Here is a 26350-nt window from a genome sequence, read left to right on the forward strand (position 1 = left end):
TTCATAGATTTTTAAATGAAATACATGTTTTGGGTTAGCATGTATATCAGAGGAGCCCTTATAATTATAATTGTTGGAACTATTACAATATTATAAATGCTCTAGCTGAATTCATGGAGAATTGTTTGTATTCCAAATAAAATGAAAAATGCACAAATTCAAGTCTGTTTGCTTTGGTGGAGAAATATTACAGGAAAAAGTTTTAAAATTATTCATGGTTTTCTTATATTTCCATTAAAAAACTATTAAATTTAATGTAAAAGTGGAATTCTAACCATTTAATGGTTTCAGGATTTATGGTAGTTCTGTAGTTTGTGATATGTCTTTTTTCAACTTTTTTAAATGCATATAATTTCCTTTGATATCGGCTCATATGACTACAAGAAACGGGCCAAAAAATTCTATTAAATTTACAACATAACATGTTTGCACCTGTAAAATCTATAATTTGAGTCTGAAACTTGGCTCATAGTTTTTTAAAAATGTTTTGGGATATAAAATTTAATGTGGTGAATGAAAATGTGAGGACTATTTGTTTTAGAAATACACTGAATGTAGCAAATGAAAAATAAATTTGAATTTCTATAACTTATATTTATAATATATTTTGATTATTATCAAATGTGAAATCTTAATCATTAAATATAAAACTTACAGTTTTCTTGAAACTTGAGTTTGAATCTTTTGAAAGATTTTCTCAACAAGAAAGAAAATGATGAAGAATAGACTTGGATGCAAAATAGCTTCTTCTGAATCAACATACAGTAAGTACGTGTAATATAAATGGAACTTTGACTTTTTGAATTTGTTGCCTGGCAACAACCTTTTAATAAATGATTAATTTTTGTTACCAAAGATACTATAGATTTTTTGATAAAATGAAGATGAAAATGTAAAGAAAACAAATGAAATGAAAACTTCATAAGAATTATCTCTATAAACCATTATTTTGACTTTGTTATTTGTCACAATATTTATATAATTAATTTAAGAATGTGAGAGAGTTTGAAAGTTATAATAAATATTAGTATATTTACACACATGAATATAATAAATCTGGCACACTCGTTGGCCACAATTTACATTTTATGCTGCTATATTCACCTACAGGTAAATATGATGTGTGCACACAGACACTCGTTTGTTGATTTGTGCTGCTTAATGCAGAGATACAGTCAACTCTCGCCTTGCGGACACCCTGATATTACCCTGACATTACCCTGTTTACTTAAAGTGCACCTAACCCCTGATATAATACTTTAATTACTTGAAGGTTTATACTTCCAATATGTAAATGACTGTGACATCACCCCAGGCTTCATTAAATATACAAATTTTGACTGGTTCACACAAACAGTTTTGAAAAAACATCATCATTATACTCAAGGTTTCCATAATGCTTATTGTAAATTTGATTACTCATAATGGCTAGCGTTTAGCATAAAAAATTAAAACAAATGCACTTAGCCTGGGGTGACGTCACAATCAGTAACACAATGGAGGTATAAACCTTCATAACTTAAAGACGCAACAATGATTCGAATGACGAAATATTTCACCATTCAACTATTCACATTATATGTAGAAGCAATACTGAAAGTATTGTATCAGGAGTTAGGTGCACTTTAATGTTATACTCATTATTATAATTTATATTATTATTAGAGATGACTAATATAGAGAGATCATATGATAAGAGCTTGATATCGTTCTTATTCATGAGTTTCCATATCAATATCACTAACAAACGAGTCTGTGAGCATGATACATATAATACAGTTTATATTGATATGGTCGTTATTCATGGCTTTATTGCATGAATATCGACCATAAACTTGTAATATAAATTATTTTATCTTCATTTATGGTTGCTTAAACACCATTATTTTTATTTTATTAAAAATAGTAATTGATAATATTGATTGATACTAATCCCAAATGGCATACAATATCAGCGATTTGACAAATTTTGCAATTTGACCAATAATTACATCTGGGTATAAACGTAAATTTAAATGTCTGTTTCAGACAAGCATATTAATTCAATAACTAAAAACTGAGTCTAATCACACCAAAAAACTGTCATCATTCCATCATTTCTAAATGATGTCAAAAATAGGCCATAACGAAGCTCCTGAAGTACAAAACTCTCTCAATAATATTTATTATATATAATATATTTTGAATTGTTTCCTACACCTGGCTATATATGCCTCCCTTGCTTTGATGTCATGCTTTATGAGCCATATCATAGACATTGGTCTAATATACATAAGCTAATGCTGCTGCTATTGTTTGCTTCATCACATTCAGTGAACTATTAAGCATTACAGCAAAGAGTACATACTTACAGTATAATTATTGAATGCTTAGTACCTTTCATTGACACTTACAGCAAAAGTATTTTCCCAAATCTCTCTCATTTACGTATTTTCATCATTATTTTATTGTTTTACCATAAATTAAAGCTGGTGTTTAACATGGGACGTTCTGCAACGACGATTTTTCGCAATACGACTTCATATGATTTTTAATACGTTACACGAGTCAACTTTTCACACAATGTTCGTTCGAAAATCAACATGTTACACAGGACAATTTTTAGCAATTTCAAAGCCGCCATCTAGTTTGTTGACATTGCCTTGCTTCTATGAGAGTATTGAGCTGCATTTTGGGTATGCTTTGCGCGAAACTCGTCGAGGAAGCTATTACACGAATCAACTTGCAAAAAATTTCCAATTTTGCGCTGCAAGTTTTTGAAGCTAAATCAAAAACCTGCTGCAAGGCGTTGCCAAATCTGAAAATCGTTGTACATTCCATGCTACACGGCATCAATTTTTCGTGCAACAGTGTAAAAATTGTCCTTGTGAATCATCCAGTGAAACATCAGCTTAAAGCATAAGCGCAACACTATGTATTTCCGCAAGACTTTCTTTTTTACAACTTTTTAGAATATTTTATGAAAGCAACAAATAAAAACAAATATTGAACAAACAAATTTTTTTTATCATAATAGGAAAACATTATATCCGCAAGTTTCTTTTCTCCCCTTATTTTTAGCATCTTTTAACATAACAGCAAATATGTACATCCCCAGATCTCTTTCATTTATATATTTTTAGCATCTATTAGCGTAATAGGAAATACATATATCCACAAGTCTCTTTTTTTTGCTAATTCTAAGCATCTCTTAACATAACAGCAAATATGTACTTCCCCAGATCTCTTTCATTTATATATTTTTAGCATCTATTGGCGTAATAGGAAATACATATATCCGCAAGTCTCTTTTTTTTGCTAATTCTAAGCATCTCTTAACATAACAGCAAATATGTACTTCCCCAGATCTCTTTCATTTATATATTTTTAGCATCTATTGGCGTAATAGGAAATACATATATCCGCAAATCTCTTTTCTTTGCTAATTTTAAGCATCTTTTAACGTAACAGCAAATACATACTTCCCCAGATCTCTTTCATTTATATATTTTTAGCATTTTTTATCATAATGGCAAATGCATACTGTATTTTTGCATGTCTATCTTTCACTTCTTTTGTATACCTAAAGTCCTATGTGCCACAAGGGGCAAGGAGATTAAGTAACAGGTATTTTTTATATCTATCCTTCTTAAAGTAATGTCCAAATATCTTTAACTTCCTCAAGACCAGAAAAACAGAAACAGAATATGAAATTAATGTTTCATAATCAATATTGAAATTTATCCTTTGAACAATTAATATATTGAAGTTTAAGCTTATGTCAATCTCTCTTAGTAATGCTAAGTAATAAATAACGAATTATAAATAATATTATTAAATTAACATGATACAATACATGAAATAAACATGGTCATTATATTTCAAAAAATATATTGTAATGACACAAAGAAAAACAATATCTATTACAATTCCATACAAAAGAAGTTAAAAGAATATAGATCTAGAGGTTTTCGGAGTAAATAAAGGAGAGATCTTACCGAATATTCAACAGCCCCCTCTGGCTTTTGATTTGTTCTCCTCATGTTGATTGCGATTTTGTCTTCAACTTGGAAATCTGCAGAAAATATTACGGAAAAAAATCATTATTTAAGTACTTTAATGGTTTATCTTTAAGGTCGTCTTAAATAACATCTTTTATCGTGAGGTAAATAAGAAATAAGAGAAAATCTAAGAGGAAAATGAATGGAGTAATTAACAGCGTTTTGACAGACTGGAATCAGGTTTCTAAGAGCAGTGTATTTACCAATTAGAGCGGGATTTTTCGCCCCTTTAGTGCGAGATCATTAATTTTGCTTAAACCGTAGAGCTCATGGATGATTTCCATCAATAAAGAACGCCTTCTTTGTCTTGTAAAGACCAACGAATGAGAGGAATCCTAAAGTTTGGATCGCATGTCAGCCATCTTGATTGAGTTCCGTGTTTGCAAAACAGTCCAATGGTGTACGTTGTTGACTATTTTGAATGGTACGGGTCTTCTCAATGGATAGAAAATCATAACGACTTACCAGTGCTACTCGTCAGTGAGGTGATACATAATTTATGACAGAAAATTAGGGCCAGAAAATTTAAAATCTTGCTCTAATAAAGTGCAAAATTTTGAGGTAGAGTTGATTTGTACTGGTAAGTGTGCGACTTCGAAATCGTAGGCGTATAAATTTTTTTTCAAAGATAGGGGAGAAAATAAGATAATGAATCTATTTATGCTATTAGGAAGATGAGATAAAAATATTTTTAAGTGATGTGAGCTGCAGGTAAAAAAGGATAAACAAAAGTTAGGGTAATGTCATCCACGACCACCAAAAGTGCATCTGGCGGGTCCACCCACTCACCAGTCTCAGGAGAAACCCAAAGAAGACTTCTTTCGACCCTTTGTTTTAATTGTCCTCCTAAATAAGAAACTCCCTCGAGTCCCCAGGATAAAAAGCGGCCATAGCTTGAGCTCTGTGAGCTTTTTTCTTGCTGTGAACGATGCGAGGGAATTAGTTCTGAGCTTCCGTCTTCATTATTCACTCCATCATTACTGTCATCCTCGGTGGGTTTTCTTGAAAACAAGACAAAGATAAGTTAGTCTAACAGTTAGTCTAGTTACACATAACAATAAGTTAGTCTAATGAGTACTTCCACGTGGTATTCTAGCAGTTTTTCTTTTCTATAGTCGTTTATGAATCCGTAAAATTTATTCATTCATTGTTGTTGAGTGGCCGTAGTTTTGAGCCACGGCGCGATCATCCAGCATCACTCAACCAAAGAATATAAACAACACATTTCCATGATTTTTACCACATTTCTTACCTTAAAGCATAACCTTTAAGTAAACTATACATGACACGAGCTAGAAATGACTAAAATCCTGCCTTCTGATGGCATATTTAGACTTTTTTCAGCAGCATTGAACACATCTAAACATGCTCTGTTTAGACTCCATCACACGACTGCAGATCCCAGAATGACACTCGAATGACAGTCGTTTCCTTCCCGAACAATTATCGATTGAAAAGCTTGCAACGAGTACGTAATTATTGCTTTTTGATGTGCATTTTCAAAAAAAGTTCAATAATAAAAACGTTAAATACGAAAAGGAAAAAAACTAAATAAGTTATCGGAGGAAAGTTTTGTTGTAAATTATTTGTTTTTTAGTGAAGTTTTAGGGGTGAAACGATAAAAAGAAAAACTAAAACGGCTTCTCGCACCTTGATTTGGAATCGTCTTCATGTGCTGTCCCACAACGCCGAAACGAAACCAAAGGTATCGAACTGCTGAAACAAAAGAAACCATTGCACATTTTAATTCCCTTTGTAACTGTGACTGATACCTTTTTTGTCCGTAGGCTAAAGAGAAAGCATTTTTTTTAATTATTATTATTTTGCGGTCGCTCGCCAGGGGGCCAAGAGTGACCTTAACTGAAGCCAAAATATAGCCGAACTTCAGATTCGAAACCATTCGAAATTTAATTTCCATTTCCAAATAAGCTCGATGCCTGTCTATTCCATACTGATGAAGCGAAAACGCATGATTTTTTACGGTCGCGAGTGAGTGGGCCATGGCCGACTTGGACTGAAATTGAGCCGATCGGTCTTTAGCGACTACCCTGGGGATTTTATCATGTGGTCGCTAAATACAGGTTGGTGTAGTACTTACTCATTGATCATTTTAGAAGTTTCACTCAAATGTACTGTGATGTTTTGGCGAACTGCTTCGGTCTTGTTCAGTTTTTCAGACCGACAGGGATTGTAAGAGGTAACGCATCCCATCTACTCAGTTCTGGCAGTATTTGTGAACTTCTTTTCATATAACCACGATTACACTATGGTATATACGAGCTGACCTTTGTTAACCCGTCAATAAAATATAATTGCGCAGCCCAACCTATAGCCGGGGAAAAAACGAATTTTAAAAACCACTATAGTACATGCACTTGCGCAAAAAAAAATTCAGGTATCATGAAAGCAAAGCTGATTGGCCGCTATGTTGGAACTATTTTCTCAGCTTGGCAAGTGTTCAGTTCTGTTCGTAAATAAATTGATCATATTAATATTCATAGTGGAATTCTGTTAACATGCAGCCCGTAAAATATATATCAATTAAAAAGAAACAAGGTATGTAAGAACGGTTTTCGTACGACTGTGGAAAGCTCAGTGCGGTATATTCGTGCTTGCCGTGAACGTGAAGTTTTCTAGAATTTTAATTGGCTGATTGCTTTCTCTCGCAATGTGATTGGTCTGGCACTGCAGTGACCGCGTCAGCGCAGCACCGTGTTTCGGATGCAGAGTAAGTTCTTGACAATTTGATTGGTCTGGCTTATGCTTTACCTTACCGTGTTTGTGACGTGGGCTTTTCAGTCATACGAAAACTGCTCTATCTTCATTGAACTGTCACCATCCGAAATCAAGCAAAGGGGTGACTCCACGGCCGATAAGAGAGGGTCCTTTATGGTCACTAGAAAATGTAATTGATACTGCAGCTTCATCAATCATAAATGTCAGTTTTCGCAATAGTTTAAGAAGACGAGCCAGTGTAAACAATTACATGCAAAATGTAAATCAAAAATACATAGACATTTATTACTAACAAGCTTTTATTCGCATCTATAACTATTTAATCCTTCTGTATAATATTCCCTTGTTATTTTAAGACAAATTGTCTAGTAAAGACTGTAAATTTAATTTTATATTTTTCTTTTCCTTTTCAAAAGTGCGCAAATGCAAACTGGACCAATGAGGATTGTTTAAAGCCCCGAAGTGACTCGACGTTACTTGCGGGGAAAATGATTTTCGAAAATACAATAAAACAATAGACCTATCCCGAATTCGCTTGACTGACCACGAAACAATGGTTTGAAGTCGAGACTGAACTTGATTCTTTTATTCATCAAGTTTCAACCTCGACTCGAAACTATTGCTTTGTGACCAGTCAAGCGAATTCGGGATAGGTCTATTGACCTCTCAACATGAATAAAAACGTTTTCTGTTAAAGGTTTTACTGTTCCTTACTCGTTGTGTAATTGAAGTGCCAATGTCAATCAGTACCTAAACTGCTTATAGTTATTGCAGCATTTCCCATATATTTAAAATTAAGTCATCCATCACTTTGAGATAAGAAATTAAATTGCACCTTGCGCCCGGTCTCTAGAATCGAGTGCTTTGTTTGGCCGTGCCGTTACCGTGACGGTGCGGTGCCAAACATTTTAACTAAATGTATGCACTCGCTGTGATTGGTCCACAGATGTTGTTAATCCGTATCATGACCGTGCCATGCGTTATTAAGTTTTCAGTGTCGTACTCTACAGATATCGCAAGACACCATGTAATGTGACTAATATTTATATATCCTACTATCTGTAGTCCTCACTGGATACTCCATCATGTCTCAGATTCGACACTGACAGAAATATATTACTCCTATCATCCCTACTCAGCTTTCTGTACGTCTGGCCAATCTTTCTTGAATAAGGACATCAGCAATATTAATATCTTTATCGCTAGACGTGTCGTAGATTGTTAGATGAATCTTGTGCTCCTCGCGGTAGCTGTAGGTGTACTGGTCCCCGTCTATTGAAGCAACAAGCATCTTCCATCGTGTTAAATCTTCAAATCTTTTTGTTGCTTCCACTGACCATTCACCGGAGCTTTCGCTGGGCTGGATTCCTGTGGTAGGAGAAAAAATTGAAAATGAGAAGAAATGAAACTGAATAGACCTTATTCGTGGTGTGACAATGTTTTCCCAATTCAGCATGACGAACCTCCAGGGGATTCATTTTCTTTTGTTTTTACTCTTCGAAAAATTCATGAGTATCCCAAACGATGATATCCCGACGAGTTTCAAAACAATATGTCTTCATTCCCCCAGAGGTTTGTCACGCTGAATTGGGAAAACATTGTCACACCACGAATAAGGTCTATATTGCCGTACGCGAAAATTCAGGGGGAACTCAGTCTCTCGAACAAGAAGCTCGTAACACAAAGACTTGATGCCAGATAGAATTGAAATTTAGGTGTTGATAAAGATTATGAGTCCCGACTAGCCATCTGAGATGAGGGGAAAACTGGGTCGAGTTGGCATTGCAGTGCATTGTGGGGCTGTCTTAGGGGACGAAATAAGCGCCATATTGGATATATGTCCTCTAAAACAGCCCCACAATGCACTGCAATACCAAACCAACCCAATTTCCCCCTCAACTTGGGAATGGCTTATAAAACGATGTGATGACAGCCACTGGAGAGACTGGCAGGCGCATGCACTTACTCACTACTAACCTGATAGGGATCCCTTGACAGCGATGCATGGTAATTGTTTGAACTGATCACAGAGTACTCGAAAATCACTAGAGGTGTGGATATTGAGATTACCGTAGTCTATAAACAGGACGCAAACCTGAAAAAAGGAAATGTTTATGGGGTCAATAGGAGTTTCTTGTCTAAGGCATTTCACATGCGTTCCAATGATTTTTACAGATTATCGGACTGAATATCAGGGCTCGAATGACACTAGGGGAAAAATAATTTTAAAATTTTATCGAAACCCTGAAACAACTGGTGGATGATCAAAGTCAGGAAACGGCTAACTCACAAATCAAATTGCAAGGAATTTAGCGAGATAGGTATTGGGGAGGGAGGAAAACCGGAGAAAACCATCGGCAAAAAACCTCTATCACATGTTATGCCAAGTCCAGAATTATATCGAACCAGAGATCCTAGAGGTGAGAGGCGAGAAAGCGCTATCACTATCAACACTCTTGATTCCTTTCACCCTTGAAATAATTGTGTGAAATTGAAGTTTTCTCCTTTTATTCATGTGTGAATACCTCACCGAGAGTCCTTTGCAGTTATACTTACCTGTTTTGGTGAGAGGACAGCCTTAACAACTGCTCGATAGTAATTGCCGTCTTTATCTCTGACAGCGCACAGGTCACCCATACGGGGACTCTTGACGGTCTCAGTTTTATTCTGTGGGCAAGAATTGAATGCATTCAGTGTGTGAGCCACAACGGGTCAATGAATTGCTTCCAAAGACATTTTGTGCGAATTGTCAATTTTTAGTGTATGCGGACCGTGACGCAGATACATTAGAGACCTTTAGCATAAGGTTTGCCGCTAACTGCTAACAGCTAACTGCTAGGGATCAGGCCCAGAAATACATCCCAAAGGGCGAAAAAACGCTCAGCATTAACGAAATTCAATATGGCAGCTCTTCCAGCAACAACTTCATTACGACGCCTTGCTAAATGTCGAAAGTTTGAGGGAAAACGCCTGACGTCGAACTGCAGTTTGAGGTTTGCGGTACCCAGCAAGAACGTCGTGCTAAAGGTCTTTATTGACAGTGATAACTTGCGCCTTGTCGATCCAGAATGTACTATTACCACAACAGATTGGTGCCGTGACATTAAAATGGGTTCCCATTTAACATCCATATATACCATTAATGGCTTCCCGTTAACTAACTACTCCTCTTCCATCCATATCCATATATCCATCCATATATACCATTAACCCTAAAATGGCTTCCCATTAACTAATTGCGCCTATTCCATCCATATCCATCCATTACCCCGAGAATGGAAACCTAAAATGGCTTCCCATTGTGTTTTCCACCTGCACAATGGGCTGTACCTATGCCCATTTATAACATGAATAGAAATGCCTTCCTAGCAATTAATTACTCCTGTTCCTTGATGTATTATCGCTATATCAGTTGTGAACATGTAAAGGGTTCCTTTAGTTACTGGGTTGCCTATGGTACACCACTTGAAGCCGAGTACTTTTCCAACCTCCATTTCTTTCTTGTGCAGCTGTTACCTCAAATTACGATAACACCGCACCTTATCTTCAATAAAAAACTAATAATATAAACAACGAAGTCCACTTACTTTATAATACTCTGTCATGTCACTTGTTAACTTTTCAAGATCCCTCAGCATTGATAGCGGCTGAAACTGTAAACAAATTATTTGGTCTTTAAATTTTTTCTGTATGCTGTGCTACCCTTGTGAACAAGCAAGGTTGGAGGGGGAGGACTTTTTTCTTTTTTCCCCCACATCCATATACGCTGTGACTGGTTGGTGAAAAAAGGACAGATGAAAAGGGAAGACAAATGAAAGAAAGGAAGAGATGGGGTAAGAAAATAAAAGGAAAGGAATGCTGAGATAGAAAGGTAATTGAAGAGAAGGAAAAACTGAGGGAAGAAGAAGAAAAGGAGACATGGCAAGGAAAGGCGAGGAAGGATGGAAGAAAAGGAATAAAGTGAATATTACCATAAATTGTCCAGGGTCAATAACTTCGGACACCGTTACATCCACCCATGGTCGTGAGAGTGTTATGGGTGGTGGGAGGTTTGGGGTCAAGTCATCTTGGTCATCTTCTTGTGAAGAGGATTCTTTGTCTGTCTGTTCTTGTTTCCCTGGTGAACTACCATCAACTGATCCATCTACTGACCCGCCATCATCTCTACTGGAAACAAATAGAAAAAAAACACAATAAAACAAAACGCTGGCAAAGTTGTAACGAAAATTTATATAAAATAACTTCCAAGGATTTTCATCGTACAAACATGAATTTATTCGTCTTCTCGTGGTCGGCTCGACCTACTACAGCGGGCATGCGCAACACAGGGTTCCCAATAGTAGTTTCTTCTGAACATATTTATCTCCTCAAACATGATAAGCAAATAAAGAAACAATACTCATTACAATGACATGTGATTTAACAAAAAAAGGTGTCCTAAAGCTAAGAAGGTCTACCCAGGGATTTCAGTGAAGCCATGTTGTAGTCAAGGAACGATGTTTCTGCAGGACAATCAACTCATTTCTGAAAGGAAACCATTTCTCTTGTTTTTTGTATCAGCATGGCTGCCATGAAACCCCTCTACTGGATGCAGAAATAATTCAGAGTTTTACTTGTCTAAATGTCAAAATATCAACTGCATTCTTACTTAGCTTGGTTATCCTCCAGAATGTAATCAAGAATGTTAACCTGTTGGCCATCTTCTCTAGTCAAGAATAATTTGACTTGGGGAATGGCTCCCTGTTTAGTTACCTGAGACAAATAATATCATACATATTTGTAGTTCACATTGTTTGCGATGATATGTGTTAATTAAACCATTTAAAAAAAATAAAGTCCTTTTAGCACTTTTGCACTAACTGAGGACCTGTTTTACTCACCCACACCACATTTAATATTCTATGCTCACAACAGTGACTCAACTCAAATATAGATAGCGATCAATTTTTACAAAGGGAGGAAACAGGAGAACCCAGTGAAAACCCTGATAGCATAGGAGATAACAGCACATTAAACTAACTCAATTCACATTTTATTATGGTGTGAACATACCTCAAGTATCACTTCATCAGATAGGATTTGGTTAATTGCTTTTGTTTTATCAGCATCCCAGTTCTATCATTAAAGAGATACGTAACTGTCAGTAGGAATGCCAGTCATTTCGAGACACAGTCGTTTCGAGACAGGTCGTTTCGAGACCCTAAGATACAAGTTCGAGACAGGCATATATCCGTTTCGATACACCTCATACACCGTTCAATATATATCATATATATAGGATATTACAGGTTCAAAACGATCTTATAAAGATAAGTATTTATTGCTATGTTGAGATACAAGGATACCAGACCAAACGTTACCAAGTTTTCCGTAAATTATTGACTTGAAAACTCGTCAATCGACAACAAGAATGATCGACTCGTCAAACTACCAGATCTTAGTCAGAAAACTATGATTTTTTCCAAAATCTTTATCAGAAACTCACATCTTCTAAACCTTATGAAGAATTTTTAGATAAATATGAAAGGGGATTCAAGTTTAGAGAGAGAAACACGCAAACGACTAGCTCAAAAACTTTAGACGCGGACGAGATATTTTGACTCGACAACAAGAATGTTCGACTCGTCAAAACCAACAGATCTTAGTCAGAACTCTGATTTTTTTCAAAATCGTTATCAGAAACACTAATTAAAGTTAGAGAATATACTAGTATAACCTTTATTTTTATCAAGCTGAAAGTATATGAATTCGATCCACGTCAAAAAAAACTCCAATCACAGTAGATTCATCGAGCTTTGAGCTCCAAGCGGATCAAAATCTACCTAATCACAGCACTTTATTGGCTTTTTTAAACTCCTAACCAGCAAAGACGCACAACCGACCAAATGCTTCAAAATTCAATAATTCATATGCTTTTACCTTGATAATAATAATAAAGATTTTAGATGCACTATACACCAACGAAACCACACCAACATAAAGATTTTGGAAAAAATCATAGAGTTCTGACTAAGAGTGTATGAGGTGTATGAGGTGTATCGAAACGGATATATGCCTGTCTCGAACTTGTATCTTAGTGTCTCGAAACGACCTGTCTCGAAACGACTGTGTCTCGAAATGACCGGATACCGTCAGGAGGTAGGAAGTACCAGTACACTTCCAATGAAATTTATGAGAAGTACATTTTACACCCATTTTCATCAGCATCCCAATTCTAACATTAAGGAAAAAAAACTTTTGGTAAGAAGTACCAGTACATACACTTCCAATGAAATTTTATAGGAAAAAAATATTTTAAAATCTCTTAATCTATCTATTCTATCACTTTGGCACTAACTGGGGACACTTTTCACACACACACACACTACTACTGTATTCAATATTCTTTGCACACATTCAATCAATTTTCAAAATAAGAAATTGGATTGATGTAAGGCAAAAACCCAGACATTATAGATTACAGGTACAGAATGTTGTCTGGGCATAGTGAACAATACTATATGTACTTATGAACATTGTAAAAAAAACATTTTGCTAGATCCTGGATAATAGAAGTACGCTCTATGAATAATTATTGTCAAATAGATTTTTGTAATTGTCGTTTGGGCTACCTGTGTGTTACTAACCAAATCATGGATACTCACCAAATCTGATCCAAGACAGCATTCAACTGCCTAAAAATGCAAGGAAATTAACTGAAGTTAGTTACTACTATCGCTCAGATGTAGTTTATTTGATTTCCCCCCTATTTAATAAAGGCATAAATAAATAAATACCCATGCACTGACTTAGATCAGGCCAGAGGTTGTTTAAGTATAGATAAATTTCAAAGGTCTTTAATCTACTGTACATGTATGTCTGTGTTTCATACCTGGAATGGCAATGAGCTAACATGTTCATTAGCTTTAGTGGGTTCCCTCAGAGCAGTTCTCAGTACGATTTCTGTGTTGCCGTAATCCACACATTGCACCTTCACCATCCTTTCAGGTAGCTGCTTCAGTATGAGAGCCCTGTACCATGAACCATCTGAACACTTAGCGCAGCAGATGAGACCCTCAGTTGGCTGAGATACAAACTCTGCAGCTTTGGTACTCTATTTGAATCAAATAATGATAATAAAACTATTAAAGGTAATTTAAAATATGTCTGGCTCAGTTTTTTTTTAACTACTATGGGTCTTTGCAGCCATCACTAGTGTTAGTGTTCTAGAACTCTTGGCTGTACCACTAACATAATTCAGGGAAGAATAACTGAACTACATAAGAGTTGCAAAGTACACCAATTAGCCACTCTAGGCATATAATATCCTGGAAATCTCATTAGAGTTGTTCTTACTTAGTTGTAATAGTGTGTAGCCACCATAAATGGGAGTGTTAAAATCCCCTATTGCCACACCTACTAATATTAATTCAGCCACTAGGCACCTGATATCCTGGAAATCTTGTTAGAGTTGTTCTGAATTCATTGTAGGGGTGTAGCCACCATAAATGGGAGCGTTAAAATCCCCTATTGCCACACCCAATAATATTTATTCAGCCACTAGGCATCCAATATCCTGGGAATCTCATTAGAGTACTAGTGTGTAGCCACCATAAATGGGAGTGTTAAAATCCCTCTGTGGCCACACCTACTAATGTTAGTTCAATGGATACCAGTTTCTGTTATCCTGGGAATCTGATGTAACAGTAATTTTTTTTAAATCTGGATATATTGCAAGCACTTATTAGTGGTTATCCAGAAAACTGTTCAGTCTTTGCCAAATAGTGGATGTGTATGCCTTTTGAATAGACCTTTACTGTAATATCAATGATTTCTAGGTTAAATTGAGGTTACCTTTGAGTTGTAGTGTTCTGTGATGTCAGTCATTAGTTCCTCCAGACGAGACAGACCTGCTCCAGGTATTTGTACATATACAGCACCAGTGTCCGATATGTGAGATACTGCCACATTTACTTGTTGGCCAGCCTTAATATACCAAATGTCTTTAAGACCACAATTTAAGACTGCTGGATTTAAAATAATTGCACCCCACCCCACCCATAGTGCCTTTTGTCCAACACTTAAAATAATGGCTGGTCAGTTGCAAGTCATAATCATCGGACAAATTAGTTTTAGCTTGGTCATTTCTGGCTTAAAGTTACTGGTCCAAATGATTTGACCAGACAAGTTTCAGTTCTGGCCAGACATTGGCCAATGGCCAGCTGTTATCTTGAGCCCTGTTCTCCTGCGTGGCCTCAAGAACTCTTGAAAAGAACTCTTTAATCCAAGACCACAAAGCAAGGTAAACAAGTCAAGAATGGAAGAATGGACTTACCTTTGGTAGAGCAGGTGCGAGGTCCTCATCTGGTAGAATAAGTGAGCGCATTATCTCATTGATGTTGATATCAGTTTCTGTCGAGGTGTCAAACAGTTCTACTGATAGCTTGTCTTGGGTTCTACAGAAAGAAATAAAATAGTATTTAGGGCTTGCAAAAGCACAAACTGGTATTCAATCAAGGATGGTAATACCAAGGATGACAATAAAAGCTCTCATTATATGTGTCCTTAAGGTTAAAAGACTCGAAAAATCAAAATACAATTTTAGTTAAGGGGAAGGAAGGAAGGAAAAGGGAAATGCAGAGAGTAATAATTTAAAAGACAAAATATAAATATATAATCTAAAGGGCAAAATATAATGAATAGAAGTGAGTGAGTAGCAAAATATAATATTGTTGTACTCCTTTGTCATCAGATCAGCCAGGAAAACAGACTGTCTGACAAAGATATAGAGTACATGCAAACATTTTATTATAGTCCACCTGCAAACCCTGATAGCAATGGATTTTACTAACAGGAGCTGTTGTGGACAAGGATTAAATTTTATTGACACTCTTAAAACAACCTTTGGGTTGATCAGCCAGGGCCAACTCACAGATTGAACCCTGAAACAACCTCTGGGCTGATCAAAGTCAATATGTGGTTAACTTACAGATTGAACTGTAATTTAGCCAGTAAATGTTTTAGAGGAAAGAAAACTAGAGGAACTTGACTCAAAGGAGCAACCTTACAAACTCTACTACTCTAATCACATGCGATGCTGAGCCTAACTAATTAAGAAATAAAATAAAATGATGCTGTTACACAGAATAGAAAGCACCATCAAACCTTTGTATAACTTCTGCCACTAATGGTTTTTCAAGTACATGCTGTTTGAGTTTATCCAACACCTCTTTCTTCTTTGTCTTTGGGATGTTATTCAAAGATAAAGTAACTGCCTGAAACAAAAGGATTTGAGTTGAAAAATGCCAAGTTGCTTTTGGAAAGAATGGTTGACTTCAGGTACTGTAGGAAGATAATTAAAGGAATGACAGAAAAGATGAATGAATGGGAATCAGTATTTGTTTCAGAGTGAAAACAAAAAAAGAGGAGAGGAGGAGAGGCAGAGAGGGGAGAGAAAAGACGAGGGAATAAGAGAAGAGAAAGAGAATTAATTAAACATCAAACCAACAAATAAATGGTTCTCTTTCCTGTTTATTTACACTCATCTGCAGTTTTAACTCCCTTCACAAGTTATCTATAGACACCAGTAAATATCTAGGTGGGATTCAACCACATTTTTATTGTTCACCTACTCACTCTTTCCATTAAAATAACTTTGACAAATGATATTCTCTTAATGGAGGCTAAATCTGTACAAATGAGTCTGTAGTCAATGAAAGTGGTATTTACACTTATAGTAAGTTCAACTTACTTGGAAGGGTAGATCCAGGAATCTTGCTGGTAAGGCCTTTAAGTCAGAAACAGCTGCTTGCCTGGTATCACCATAATCAACAAACTCTAGCTGTGCCTGGTCACCTTTAATGGATAATACTTTAACTCTGTACCACTGGTCCTCTGAATGGAGTTCATTGGTCTTTAGTGCCCATATCTCACCTGCTTTGGGTGATGATGGAGAATCTGCGAACGTAATAATTGAATCACAATAGAGAGTTTTAGATTGACGTTTTTCTTCCCGCAAAGGACTGGATGAATGAATGTGTGAGTGGGTTAGAGGGAGTATTGATGGATGTAATGGGATAGAACAAATGGATGGCATGGGATAATTTGAATAGGATAAATAGATAGGATGGGATGGCCAAATGGGATGAATGGTAAGATAGGATGGGTTGAGATAGATTGGATAAAATGGCTGGTTAGATGAGAGGAGAGGAGATAGACTGGATGGATAGATGGTTGGATATATTAGATATTAGATAGTTGAATAGATGGATGGAAAACTGAATTTTTTGTTGGACTAACAGATCTATGGATGGAACGATAAACAAGAGTAATAAAAGGGATGGCTAACAAACCTTCACAGGACTCAGAGAAGTAAGACATAAGGCTTACTTCCAAAGCAAGCAACTTATCCTGTATTTCAAAAATATTTCAATAAGTAACTTGCCTCATTCATGAAGCTACGGAAAACAGTTGTTCTCAATAGCAAGCACAAAATTATACAATTTGCCATCAAAACAAAATAGGTGCCAATCAAAAGGGTTTTCATGACACTGTCAGGAAACACAAAGCTTTTAAGGACACATGCCTATGGAGTGCATGGAAATGCCTTGATTGACGTCCACCAAAACCTACAGTTGTTGTGACCAAGAGATCTTATGCATGTCATTGAGAATGACTGTAAACTTGAAATTTCTTGAACAAGCATAAGATATTTTTATATATGAATATCTATTGTACTCCTTTGTCATCAGATCAGCCAGGAAAACAGACTGTCTGACAAAGATAGAGTACATGTAAACATTTTATCATAGTCCACCTGCAAACCCTGAAAGCAATGGATTTTACTAACAGGAGCTATTGTGGACAATATTGTCAAGATAACAGACTAAAAAATAGTATTTCCTCATGAGAATAGTAAGACAACTGGTGCTAATATAACTCAACAAAAAAAGTGTTTGAGGGAGTCTGGCAGTGGTAGTTAATGATGCTATAATGCAAGTGTCCTATTCTACAACTTAAAAGAGAGTTAAACAATAAAAAAAGATAGATAGATAATTTGTAACACCGTATGGTATGTAAAAATGAAACTGACGTTTCGGACATTAGTCCTTCATCGTTTACTCCGATGAAGGACTAACGTCCGAAACGTCAGTTTCATTTTTACATACCATACGGTGTTACAAATTATCTATCTATCAACTGTTTTACTGAAAACTCCGACGCAGTTTACACTAGTTTTCACTAGTTTTCCACAATAAAAAAAGAGTTAAATTTAGTATACATACGGAGTATTCTTCGCCATATAACAAAACATTAATGTTATCAGTGCTGAAGACATTGAAAACAAGAATATCAATGTAATCTTCATTTGGGATGACCACTCGCTCTGAAATAAAAAATGAAAAATATTGGAATTTTTGATATGTGTTTTGCATCTAAAATTTACATTAACCCTTTGATTTCCACAGCAGCCACAGCTGGCCAAGCTTCAAATTTTATTTTATTCCCGTGCCAGCCATAACCAACCAAAAATAACATGTGCCTTAATCTTAAAGGTTAGATCCATGTGGATGGTCTGTTTGATCCCCTCTCAATGTCTTGACCTCCCTCTTAACGTTGGGACTTCCCTCTCAATGTCTGGACCTCCCTCTCAACGTCTGCACCTCCCTCTCAGTGTCTGGCCCTCCCTCTCAACATTGGGACCCCCTCTTAATGCTTGGACCCCTCTCTCAACATTTGAACCCACTCAATCTTTTGACCCCCCTCTCAATGACTGGACCTCCCTCTCAATGTTTGGACCTCCCTCTCAACACTTGGACCCCTCTCTAAACATTTGGACACCCCTCAATGTTTGGACTCCTCTCTCGACATTTGAAATCACTCAATCTTTGGACCCCCTCTCAATGTCTGGACCTCCCTCTCAATGTTTGCACACCCCCCTCTTAACATTCGGACTCTCTAAATATTTGGACCCCTCTCTCAACATTTGGACCCCCATTTCAATGTTTGGACTCCCATTTCAAAAATTTCTAGATCTGCCCTTGCTTTTCCTGCCCCACTAAGTCTTCTTCCAGACTCCACTATTTCCAAACGCTATCACTTTTCCATACAACTGCAGAACATATCCAAAACAAATGGGTATAGTCCCTAACCTGGCCTATCCAAAATATAAAACATAAAAAAAATAGAGTATTCATAGTATCATAATCTTTAGCTAAGTTTATTAAAAATCTTACCAGGAATCTTCTTTTCTTGTTCATTGGTCATAGACTTAGATCTGAGAAATGGTTTGACAGGCTTCTTCTGTTCAACTGCTGGCGGACTAAAACCAGATAAAGACAGCATTAAATAAGATTAAATGTGAGCATATACTGTAAGATGGGTTTATTTGTTAGAGGGGAAGGGCAAGTAGAAGGGGAAATTGTGATGCTACTGCAGTTTTCAATACTCTGGTAAATGCGAGTTGAACACTGCAATTAGTTTTTTCGCTGCCATCAATCAAAAATATTCAGTCACTACCTTGTGTATCTTTGACGTGATACACAGCAGTAAAAACTAAAAATTTTCGCACAAAGCTGTAATGAAATATCTGTCACAGAATATCGAAAACTGCTGTAATGAGCCTTGGTTGTATTTCTGATTAGCAATTCAAATAACAATAATGCACTTCATGATTATATGTCACCCCCTTATTGGTATACCCTTTTCTATTCATTGGATGAACATCTGACCAGCCAATGTGTCTGGTCAGACCAGCCTATATGGTGATTTACCAGACAAGTGCAAATTTTGCTTGGACATTGTCCACTGAACACCTGTTGTTGTCTGCAATTCCTTCTCTCACAACTCAACAACATGGACCATTTACCTTGAAGGTTGTACAACGTTAGTTGTAGTAACATTATCTTCAGCAGGTACTGGTAGCTTTTCTTCACTACTGATGTGCTTTGATGGTTTTTTACTATCAAATTTTACTGCAACATCAGCCCCTTCTTCATCAGCCAGCCGTACACAAAGAACATCACCAATTCTTCGAACCAAAGTCATTTTTAATTCTGTATCTATAAATGTTTTTAATGTCTCTGTCATAGAAGGATTAAAGTTTTCTTTCCCATCTAAAGAACAATGTACAGCCATTTGAGGTAATTCCACGTGTTCCTTCTTCAAGTGTTGCAGCCTTGAACTTGGCAACCACTCAGAGTTTCCAAAATCAACATAGAATATCTCTACAGTGAGTGTGTCTTTTTCATCAATGCATTGTAATATTTTTCCTCTGTACCAGGAATCGTCCAATGAAAATTTAGCACAGCAGTACATCCCAGGAATGGGTTTTGTAATAAAATCTGTTGTGTCCTGGAAAAAAGTCACAATGTGGGTTTGAGTTCAATACCTTTTCCATAACTGAGACCAAACTTTTACATTTTTCGTATTTTCAGGTAATTTCAGTATCAAGTGGGACTGTTCATCATTAAATGGGTTGGGGGAGCATCACTTAAGTGCTATAGAGGGCCACCTGAAAATTATCATTTATGGTAACGGTGTTACCCTGTCTAATAAAGTTGTTATTATTATTATTACTATAAATTAAAGGGGAACATGTTATATTTGAATATTTTATATTCATAAAATATTCTGCCATTCTGGGGATGATGGGGAGTGGGACACAAACTATTATGTTTGGAGGGGGACTATCAAACATGTGTTAGTTTTGTAGAGATTGTAATTTTCATAGGGAAATATAGTTGATGTGTTACGACTTGTACTTGTACGAATACTTGAATGACTACTTATATAGCAGTGAATGACAATAAACTAGATTAGAACGAATAAAGTTGATGTATTTTCTCAAGTATTTTAAACACATTGTATCTCAAGAGAGCATTCTTGGGTCTGCTATTACATATCTCTGGTCACAATACTATTACATCATACATTCTTAAAAGTAAGGCAAGACCATACTAGTTCGTGACCTAACAGACGGGTACACTTTGATGGAGTCAGTTTTCGGTGACGACTATCGTAGTTGTTGGTTGAGTCGTCAAGTTGAAGTGTGTGTGAAGTTGAGTGCGTTTTATACAGCAATAAAGAAAGCTTTAATATATCAAACAAGTAATCTTTTACAGTTTAAAATGTGACATAACACACCAACCAATAAATTTTTAAGAGTCCCAAAAACATGCCTTGGTCAGACCCTCTTTATACCCCTCCCTATATAGTGCTGGACAGCTCTTCGCCTTCCTCCCAATCACTACAATTGACCTAAAAATCAAAAATTCTCAAAAAATACTGTTATGCAGCTAGCATCATACCTTGAAATCCTGATACAATTTAGTTTGCAGGTCTTGGATCCTATCTTCACACTCTTTATATTGAACAAAAAAATTACCAACACTTTCGACATGGCTCAGGTAAACTTGAACTGAAGACCTGCATTTCAAACAAACAAATGCTGGTTATTTTAAAATTAAAATAAATGAAGAAATAAATAACTTTTCTAATAGTGTGTTACATATTCAGAATGTGTAGAACATCCAGAAATTATCCATACCCCATCCCCCCCTCTCCCCCCACAGAGGAATTTAGAATTTCTAAGGGGTAGAGAATTTGTATAGAAGAAAATTGGAATTTCTTGGGGTGGGGGAGTGGGTCTTTAAAGCAATATTCCTCTGTGGGGGGGGGGGGGGGGGCATGAATAATTTCTGGAACTACACAATCCAGAAATGTATATTGCAGTAAGTATATTTAACTACATCCCAACCTTTGGAATCAATTCAAAGTATCTCTCAAAATTATTTTGGATGTGAGCTTACATGAAAACAAGTTTTCTTGGTGGAATTTGTGACATTTCTTATGTACTTCATGCTATCATCCATTCCAGATAATTTTAAGAGGATTCTATTTGGGGTTTCTCACTCAACAGTCAGTGCACTTACTAACAACATAGCCATACTTGGTTACAAACAGTTTTCAATTGAAAGAATAAAATAAAACTTACCCTGATTTTAAAAATAAAATAAAACTTACCCTACATTAGGAACAGTAAATGGCTTCACGATATATAGCTCTACTTTTTGTTTCTTTTCTTCCTTGTTCTGTTTTGTTTTATCTAATTTAGAGAATAAACAAAATATTTCTTGAGTAACATCAAAAACAGAAAGCAAAATATTTATTGAGTAAAATAAAATAAAAACAGAAAGTCAAAATTTGGGGGAATATGAACCTACCATTTATTTCTTTTACACTTTCACTTGTTGGTGGTTCAGATTTCTAAATAAATGCAAAATGAACAAAAAATGTCATGGTTTTAATAAAAACATATAAAAATAAATGTCAATGTTAGCATAAAAATTGAAGATGCATTTTACTCCTCCCCCCTTAAAACAAAAATATATATATAAAATACTCACCTTAGGTGGATAGGCAATATACACATTTTGATACCTAGGAAAAATATACAATACAATAAACATGATTATTATTATAGTACTTTCATAAGAAAATTTTGTTTTGACTACCTTCTGAATATTATCATTATCATCATCATCAAAGGTCTATTTTTCAAAGCTAGTCTTCACATCTAAGTCAGTCATTCATTTGATCATTACTATAACAATCAGTCAGTCGATCCATCAGTAAGTCCATCCATCAGTCAGTTCATCCATCAGTCCATCCATCAGTCCATCCATCAGTCAGCTCATCCATCAGTCCATCCATCAGTCAGCACATCCATCAGTCAATCAGCCCATCCATCCATCAGTCAGCTCATCCATCAGTCCATCCATCCATCAGTCAATCAGCTCAGCCATTCATCAGTCAATCAATCCAATGCATCCATCCATCAGTCAATCAGCCTATCCATCCATCAGTCAATCAGTCCATCCATCAGTCAGTCAATCCATCATTCATTCACTCCATCAGTCAATCAGCCCATCCATCAGTCATTCCATCTGTCTGATACTATACCATAATCAAGTTAAGTCCATCCTTACAGTATCTTACCCTCATAATAATGGTTAATTAAGTGGTAAATGTAAATTCATATAAAAGTCTTTTATTTACAAAATTTGTAATTGGTGCCAAACCCATATTTAATATAACAAGCGTTTCAAACTATAGCATTAGTTTTTAGTGTATATTTACATCTTTTCAACCCGCAACACTTCTGGATGAAGAAGTAATGTTTCTGTTAAATTGTCTGGTAATTCTTGACCAAACTTGTTCTTATAGTCCACTGATAATCTTGAGAGGAACAGCCCGTTGGGTTTGGCACCTACAATCTTGAAACATAAAGCCAGGTTAGAAAGGGATGGGGTATTAATTTAGAGGATTTTATTCATGTGCTAAAGGACTTCAATTTTCATTATCTGCTCTGCATATAGTGGTCATACCTGAACACCATGTTCTGTCAACCAGAAAAAATGCTATTGACAATTTAATTACCATCAAAGTGATAACTATTCCATGCGAGACATGAAATTATGTCAGGTAAAACCAAGCAATATAATATCAGAACATCATCAACTTACGAGAGTTTAGACAACAGATACAATTATATACTTCCACTAATATTACCTGTCCTATATTTTTTAGTACTTCTGGGCTTAGAGTAACTGAAAAATGAAAAACAAAATAAAAATGTATAAATATCCTAACTTGCAAGTTCTGAGTTATAGATCACAGAAAATTATTTACCTGTTGGAATAGTACTTGGTGGAGTTTTAGTCTGAGGTGAAGTAGGTTTATTGTCCAATGTTACTTCCATTCCTTGAAAATTAGGCCCTGAAAAAAAAAATTTTTTTAAACCATCTCGGTCTGGTTGTATAAAGGGTGAAAATAGCACTATGCAAGGGATAAATCTTATCCAGTGGATAAATAGCTCTAGATAGCTCTATCCACTCTTTGACAACCGGGCCCTGGTTAACATTTTTTAGCATTAAAAATCCCTGCACAATTTGGTTTTTTATACACCCTTGTGATAAATCCCAGCATGTCAGGTCAAAAGGATGAAAAAAATATAATATAAAAAAGTTCCTTATCTATCTGACGAAATTATGATGATGTGGTAATCAAACCTGAGGAAAAGGTCAAAATCACAAGCCAAATGCTAAGCGACAACTGCAAATGGATATATTTTCTTTTAACATGCCACCAGGAAATGACAGCTCAAAATGGCAGCTCAAGCTCATAATTTTGAATTATTGCTGGGTTTCAATCAGCTGATAAAAGTCTTTGAATCTCATTATCTCCTGTGCTCCAAATGGTGGTCAAACACTGACAATGATGTGGTGTCAACCAGAAAGAATTCTGTTGACAATGATGTAGTGTCAACCAGAAAGAATTCTATTGAAAACTTGTGATTCAGCTGATGAACATTCCACAAAAGACAAGATATGATATCAAATAAAACCTAGCAATGAGAGAATACTAAAAGCTTTGATAATGCATATCACAATTTACATGTATGATAAAATTATTTTGTCAACTAATATAGAGGATTGTCATACCTACATGTATAAACACTTACCTTTACTTTTTACTATTCGCTGTGAGATTTGGGATGGATTACTCTTTTGTTTCTGATCATCTGGTAAAAAATGAAAAACCTGTTATTGATAAATACTACTCTCATCAACAATACAGTATAATAAAATAAACCTAATGTTTTCTCATATCAAACCATGTGTCATTCCCTTGAATGTCATTTCTTTGTTCAGTACCAACAATTGAGTAGAGTTTGTTATGTCTCTCATTTGATGTGAAAATTATTTCCAGTTTCTCTGGCTTTCACCTGAGATTCAGTTACATCCAAATTAGTGCAACCTGTCAAAAGTTGAAAGTAGAGGAAGTAACAAGAATCAAGAGAATGACAACTGGCTTGCAATATGTTTCATTGGAAAAACAAATAAACTTTGATCCTAAATCTTTCCTGAAATATTTTTCTATGAAAGTATTTTCCTGCAATAAATCAAATATTTTTTTTAGCAAACAATAGAGTACAAACTACTATAAGATGTGTAACATAAATACCATTAAATACTGCTAAATTATGTTAATCCTATTGTTTTCTATTGTTTAATTAGCACTATTTACAACTAAATAGTGTAAAGTGTTGCAAACTTAGTGTTTAGTACTCTAGTTCAAAACTTAAGTAAATAGTATTAAAACCATTACCAAACTATATTTATTTAGTATTAACTTCTTAACTAACCTATTACTCTTTGTCTAGCTCTGCCTGCCATACTTACTTTCTGTACATCTTGCTTCCGTCTACTGACAAACCTATCTGTATATTATAGAACCAGGTTTTTTTTTAAAACAAACCACAGCTATTCCTACTAACTTTCTGAAAAAAACTACATCTTCCTTTGGAACTTGACTGCTACCAAGTAACTGTGCAATACTCTCAGGCATGTTATTCCTCACATTTTAGAGATAATTTTATACAGGAAGTGGATTAATTCACAGGTACCCAGTACTTCCTTGGTTCAACCCATGGATGCTACTGGGAATGCCTAAAAATAGTGCATATAGCACTATACAAAGTCTTGCATATTGCTTTGAGATCCCTATAAAGCACATTTCATGTGTCCCATTAACATCTGTGCAACTTACAATCTTGCTCTACTACACAAGGCAGGAACGTAGCCAGAGGGGCCAAAGGGGCCTGCAGAGCATTGTTGCTTCCTAAGGCCTCATACTCATTCAACCGATTGATACCAAGCAATGCTGTGATTTTTAGAAACCATTCTCAATATGAATTTCAACGCACTCAGCCTTCCGATTTCTTCAACTGCATATTTACAGCAAGACATTAGCTGAAGCCCTGCATTTTGATTCAAAAAAGCTCGATTGCAAATAGCAACATTAATAATTAAGCACCTGTTATTAACAAATGTATTTCCATACCTGTAGAAACACGCCGAGTACCATTAACAGGTTGTTGATTAGCTGCAGGTTGACTGTCTGCTCCAAAAACCTTTCTCAACCTTGGAGGAACAAACCTTGGTGTTTGGCCCCGATTTCCACCAAAAGTTGGCGTATTATTCTGAATTAAAGCCTTTGGAGCAAAATTTTGAGACCTTGGTCCAAAATTAGTACCGCGATATTTATTTGGAGTCGCTGAAAAAGCAAAAACTGGCTTCCTTGGTCTTGCAGCTGACTTCCTGATTTTAGGTTTCTTCTGCTTAGCTATGAGTTTGGCTACGTGTTGATCGGCTTCAGAGGCAACTCCCTTCACTACGACCTCGCCATCACTGCCTCTCTGGATGCTAGCAACGTGTGGTATACTCTTTAAGAAGCCCTCTAGGTTTGTAAATCCTAATTTTGAGTATGGGATGGGCTCAAAAGTGATGCTTCTGTACTCTTTCTCGACCCTGTAAAGAGGTACTCCACGAGGACTGCTGATTAACACAGCCCTCAGCATTGTTTCTGTCTTCTTTTTAAGCTCATCCATTTTTATAAACCGTAAAGCACCTCCAGATTATCTGCACTTGCACTGTTTAGTCCATCTTATATGGCTTTCTTAGGAATAAAATGGAGGAAGTGTTACTTCTGGGAAACTTGCTGTTTTGTCGTCTTCCAGGAAATCCGAAAGA

The 26350-nt window shown here is 35.9% G+C and overlaps 2 protein-coding genes across 5 annotated transcripts in view; both read right to left on the minus strand.

Annotated features, from left to right (window-relative positions):
- LOC116305115 (oxidation resistance protein 1) overlaps positions 1-5449 on the minus strand; it is a 38372-nt gene extending 32923 nt beyond the window's left edge. For 2 of the 3 annotated variants that reach the window (XM_089028667.1, XM_089028666.1), the window contains exons 1-3: positions 5293-5449; positions 4830-5041; positions 3978-4054 (exon numbers count right to left, since the gene is read on the minus strand). In XM_089028667.1, the coding sequence (XP_088884793.1) occupies positions 3978-4054; positions 4830-5041; positions 5293-5324 (321 nt within the window). In that variant the 5' untranslated portion in view covers positions 5325-5449. Of the gene's footprint in view, positions 1-3977; positions 4055-4243; positions 4408-4829; positions 5042-5292 lie in introns of those variants that run through there. The other variant, XM_089028668.1, reaches the window with a different exon arrangement.
- A 1608-nt stretch (positions 5450-7057) lies between these two features.
- LOC116305116 (tudor domain-containing protein 7) lies at positions 7058-26336 on the minus strand. 2 transcript variants are annotated; one of them, XM_031714951.2, is made up of 26 exons: positions 25662-26336; positions 24280-24339; positions 23448-23534; positions 23328-23365; positions 22896-23032; positions 22163-22196; positions 21980-22022; positions 21780-21861; positions 21065-21182; positions 19624-20108; positions 18992-19077; positions 18041-18141; positions 17108-17165; positions 16507-16712; positions 15921-16030; positions 15091-15211; positions 14610-14741; positions 13648-13869; positions 13421-13450; positions 11829-11891; positions 11425-11528; positions 10748-10940; positions 10364-10429; positions 9333-9443; positions 8754-8871; positions 7058-8144 (listed from the first exon to the last, which is right to left on the minus strand). In XM_031714951.2, the coding sequence occupies exons 1-26, from the start codon at positions 26206-26208 to the stop codon at positions 7912-7914; spliced, it is 3585 nt and encodes a 1194-aa protein (XP_031570811.2). In that variant the 5' UTR covers positions 26209-26336; the 3' UTR covers positions 7058-7911. The 2 variants fall into 2 exon arrangements, with proteins under 2 accessions (XP_031570811.2, XP_031570810.2); XM_031714950.2 differs by having other exon boundaries at positions 10748-10943.
- Positions 26337-26350: the final 14 nt, after the last annotated feature.

This window comes from Actinia tenebrosa, unplaced genomic scaffold (genome assembly GCF_029948245.1).
Source record: "Actinia tenebrosa isolate PJP-AT-01 unplaced genomic scaffold, QUT_ActTen_1.0 PGA_scaffold13__45_contigs__length_12533684, whole genome shotgun sequence".
Classification (NCBI taxonomy): domain Eukaryota; kingdom Metazoa; phylum Cnidaria; class Anthozoa; order Actiniaria; family Actiniidae; genus Actinia; species Actinia tenebrosa.

Bases quoted from the DNA above. Each gene is read 5' to 3' on its own strand.
- LOC116305116 (XM_031714950.2), bottom strand. From the start codon at position 26,208: ATGGATGAGCTTAAAAAGAAGACAGAAACAATGCTGAGGGCTGTGTTA. The intron at 14,742-15,090 runs GTAAGTCCATTC...TGGTATATTAAG, and splicing joins TCGCACCTGCTCTACCAAAG to GCTGGCCAACAAGTAAATGT. The intron at 13,451-13,647 runs GTATGAAACACA...TTGCATTTTTAG, and splicing joins TTAGCTCATTGCCATTCCAG to GCAGTTGAATGCTGTCTTGG.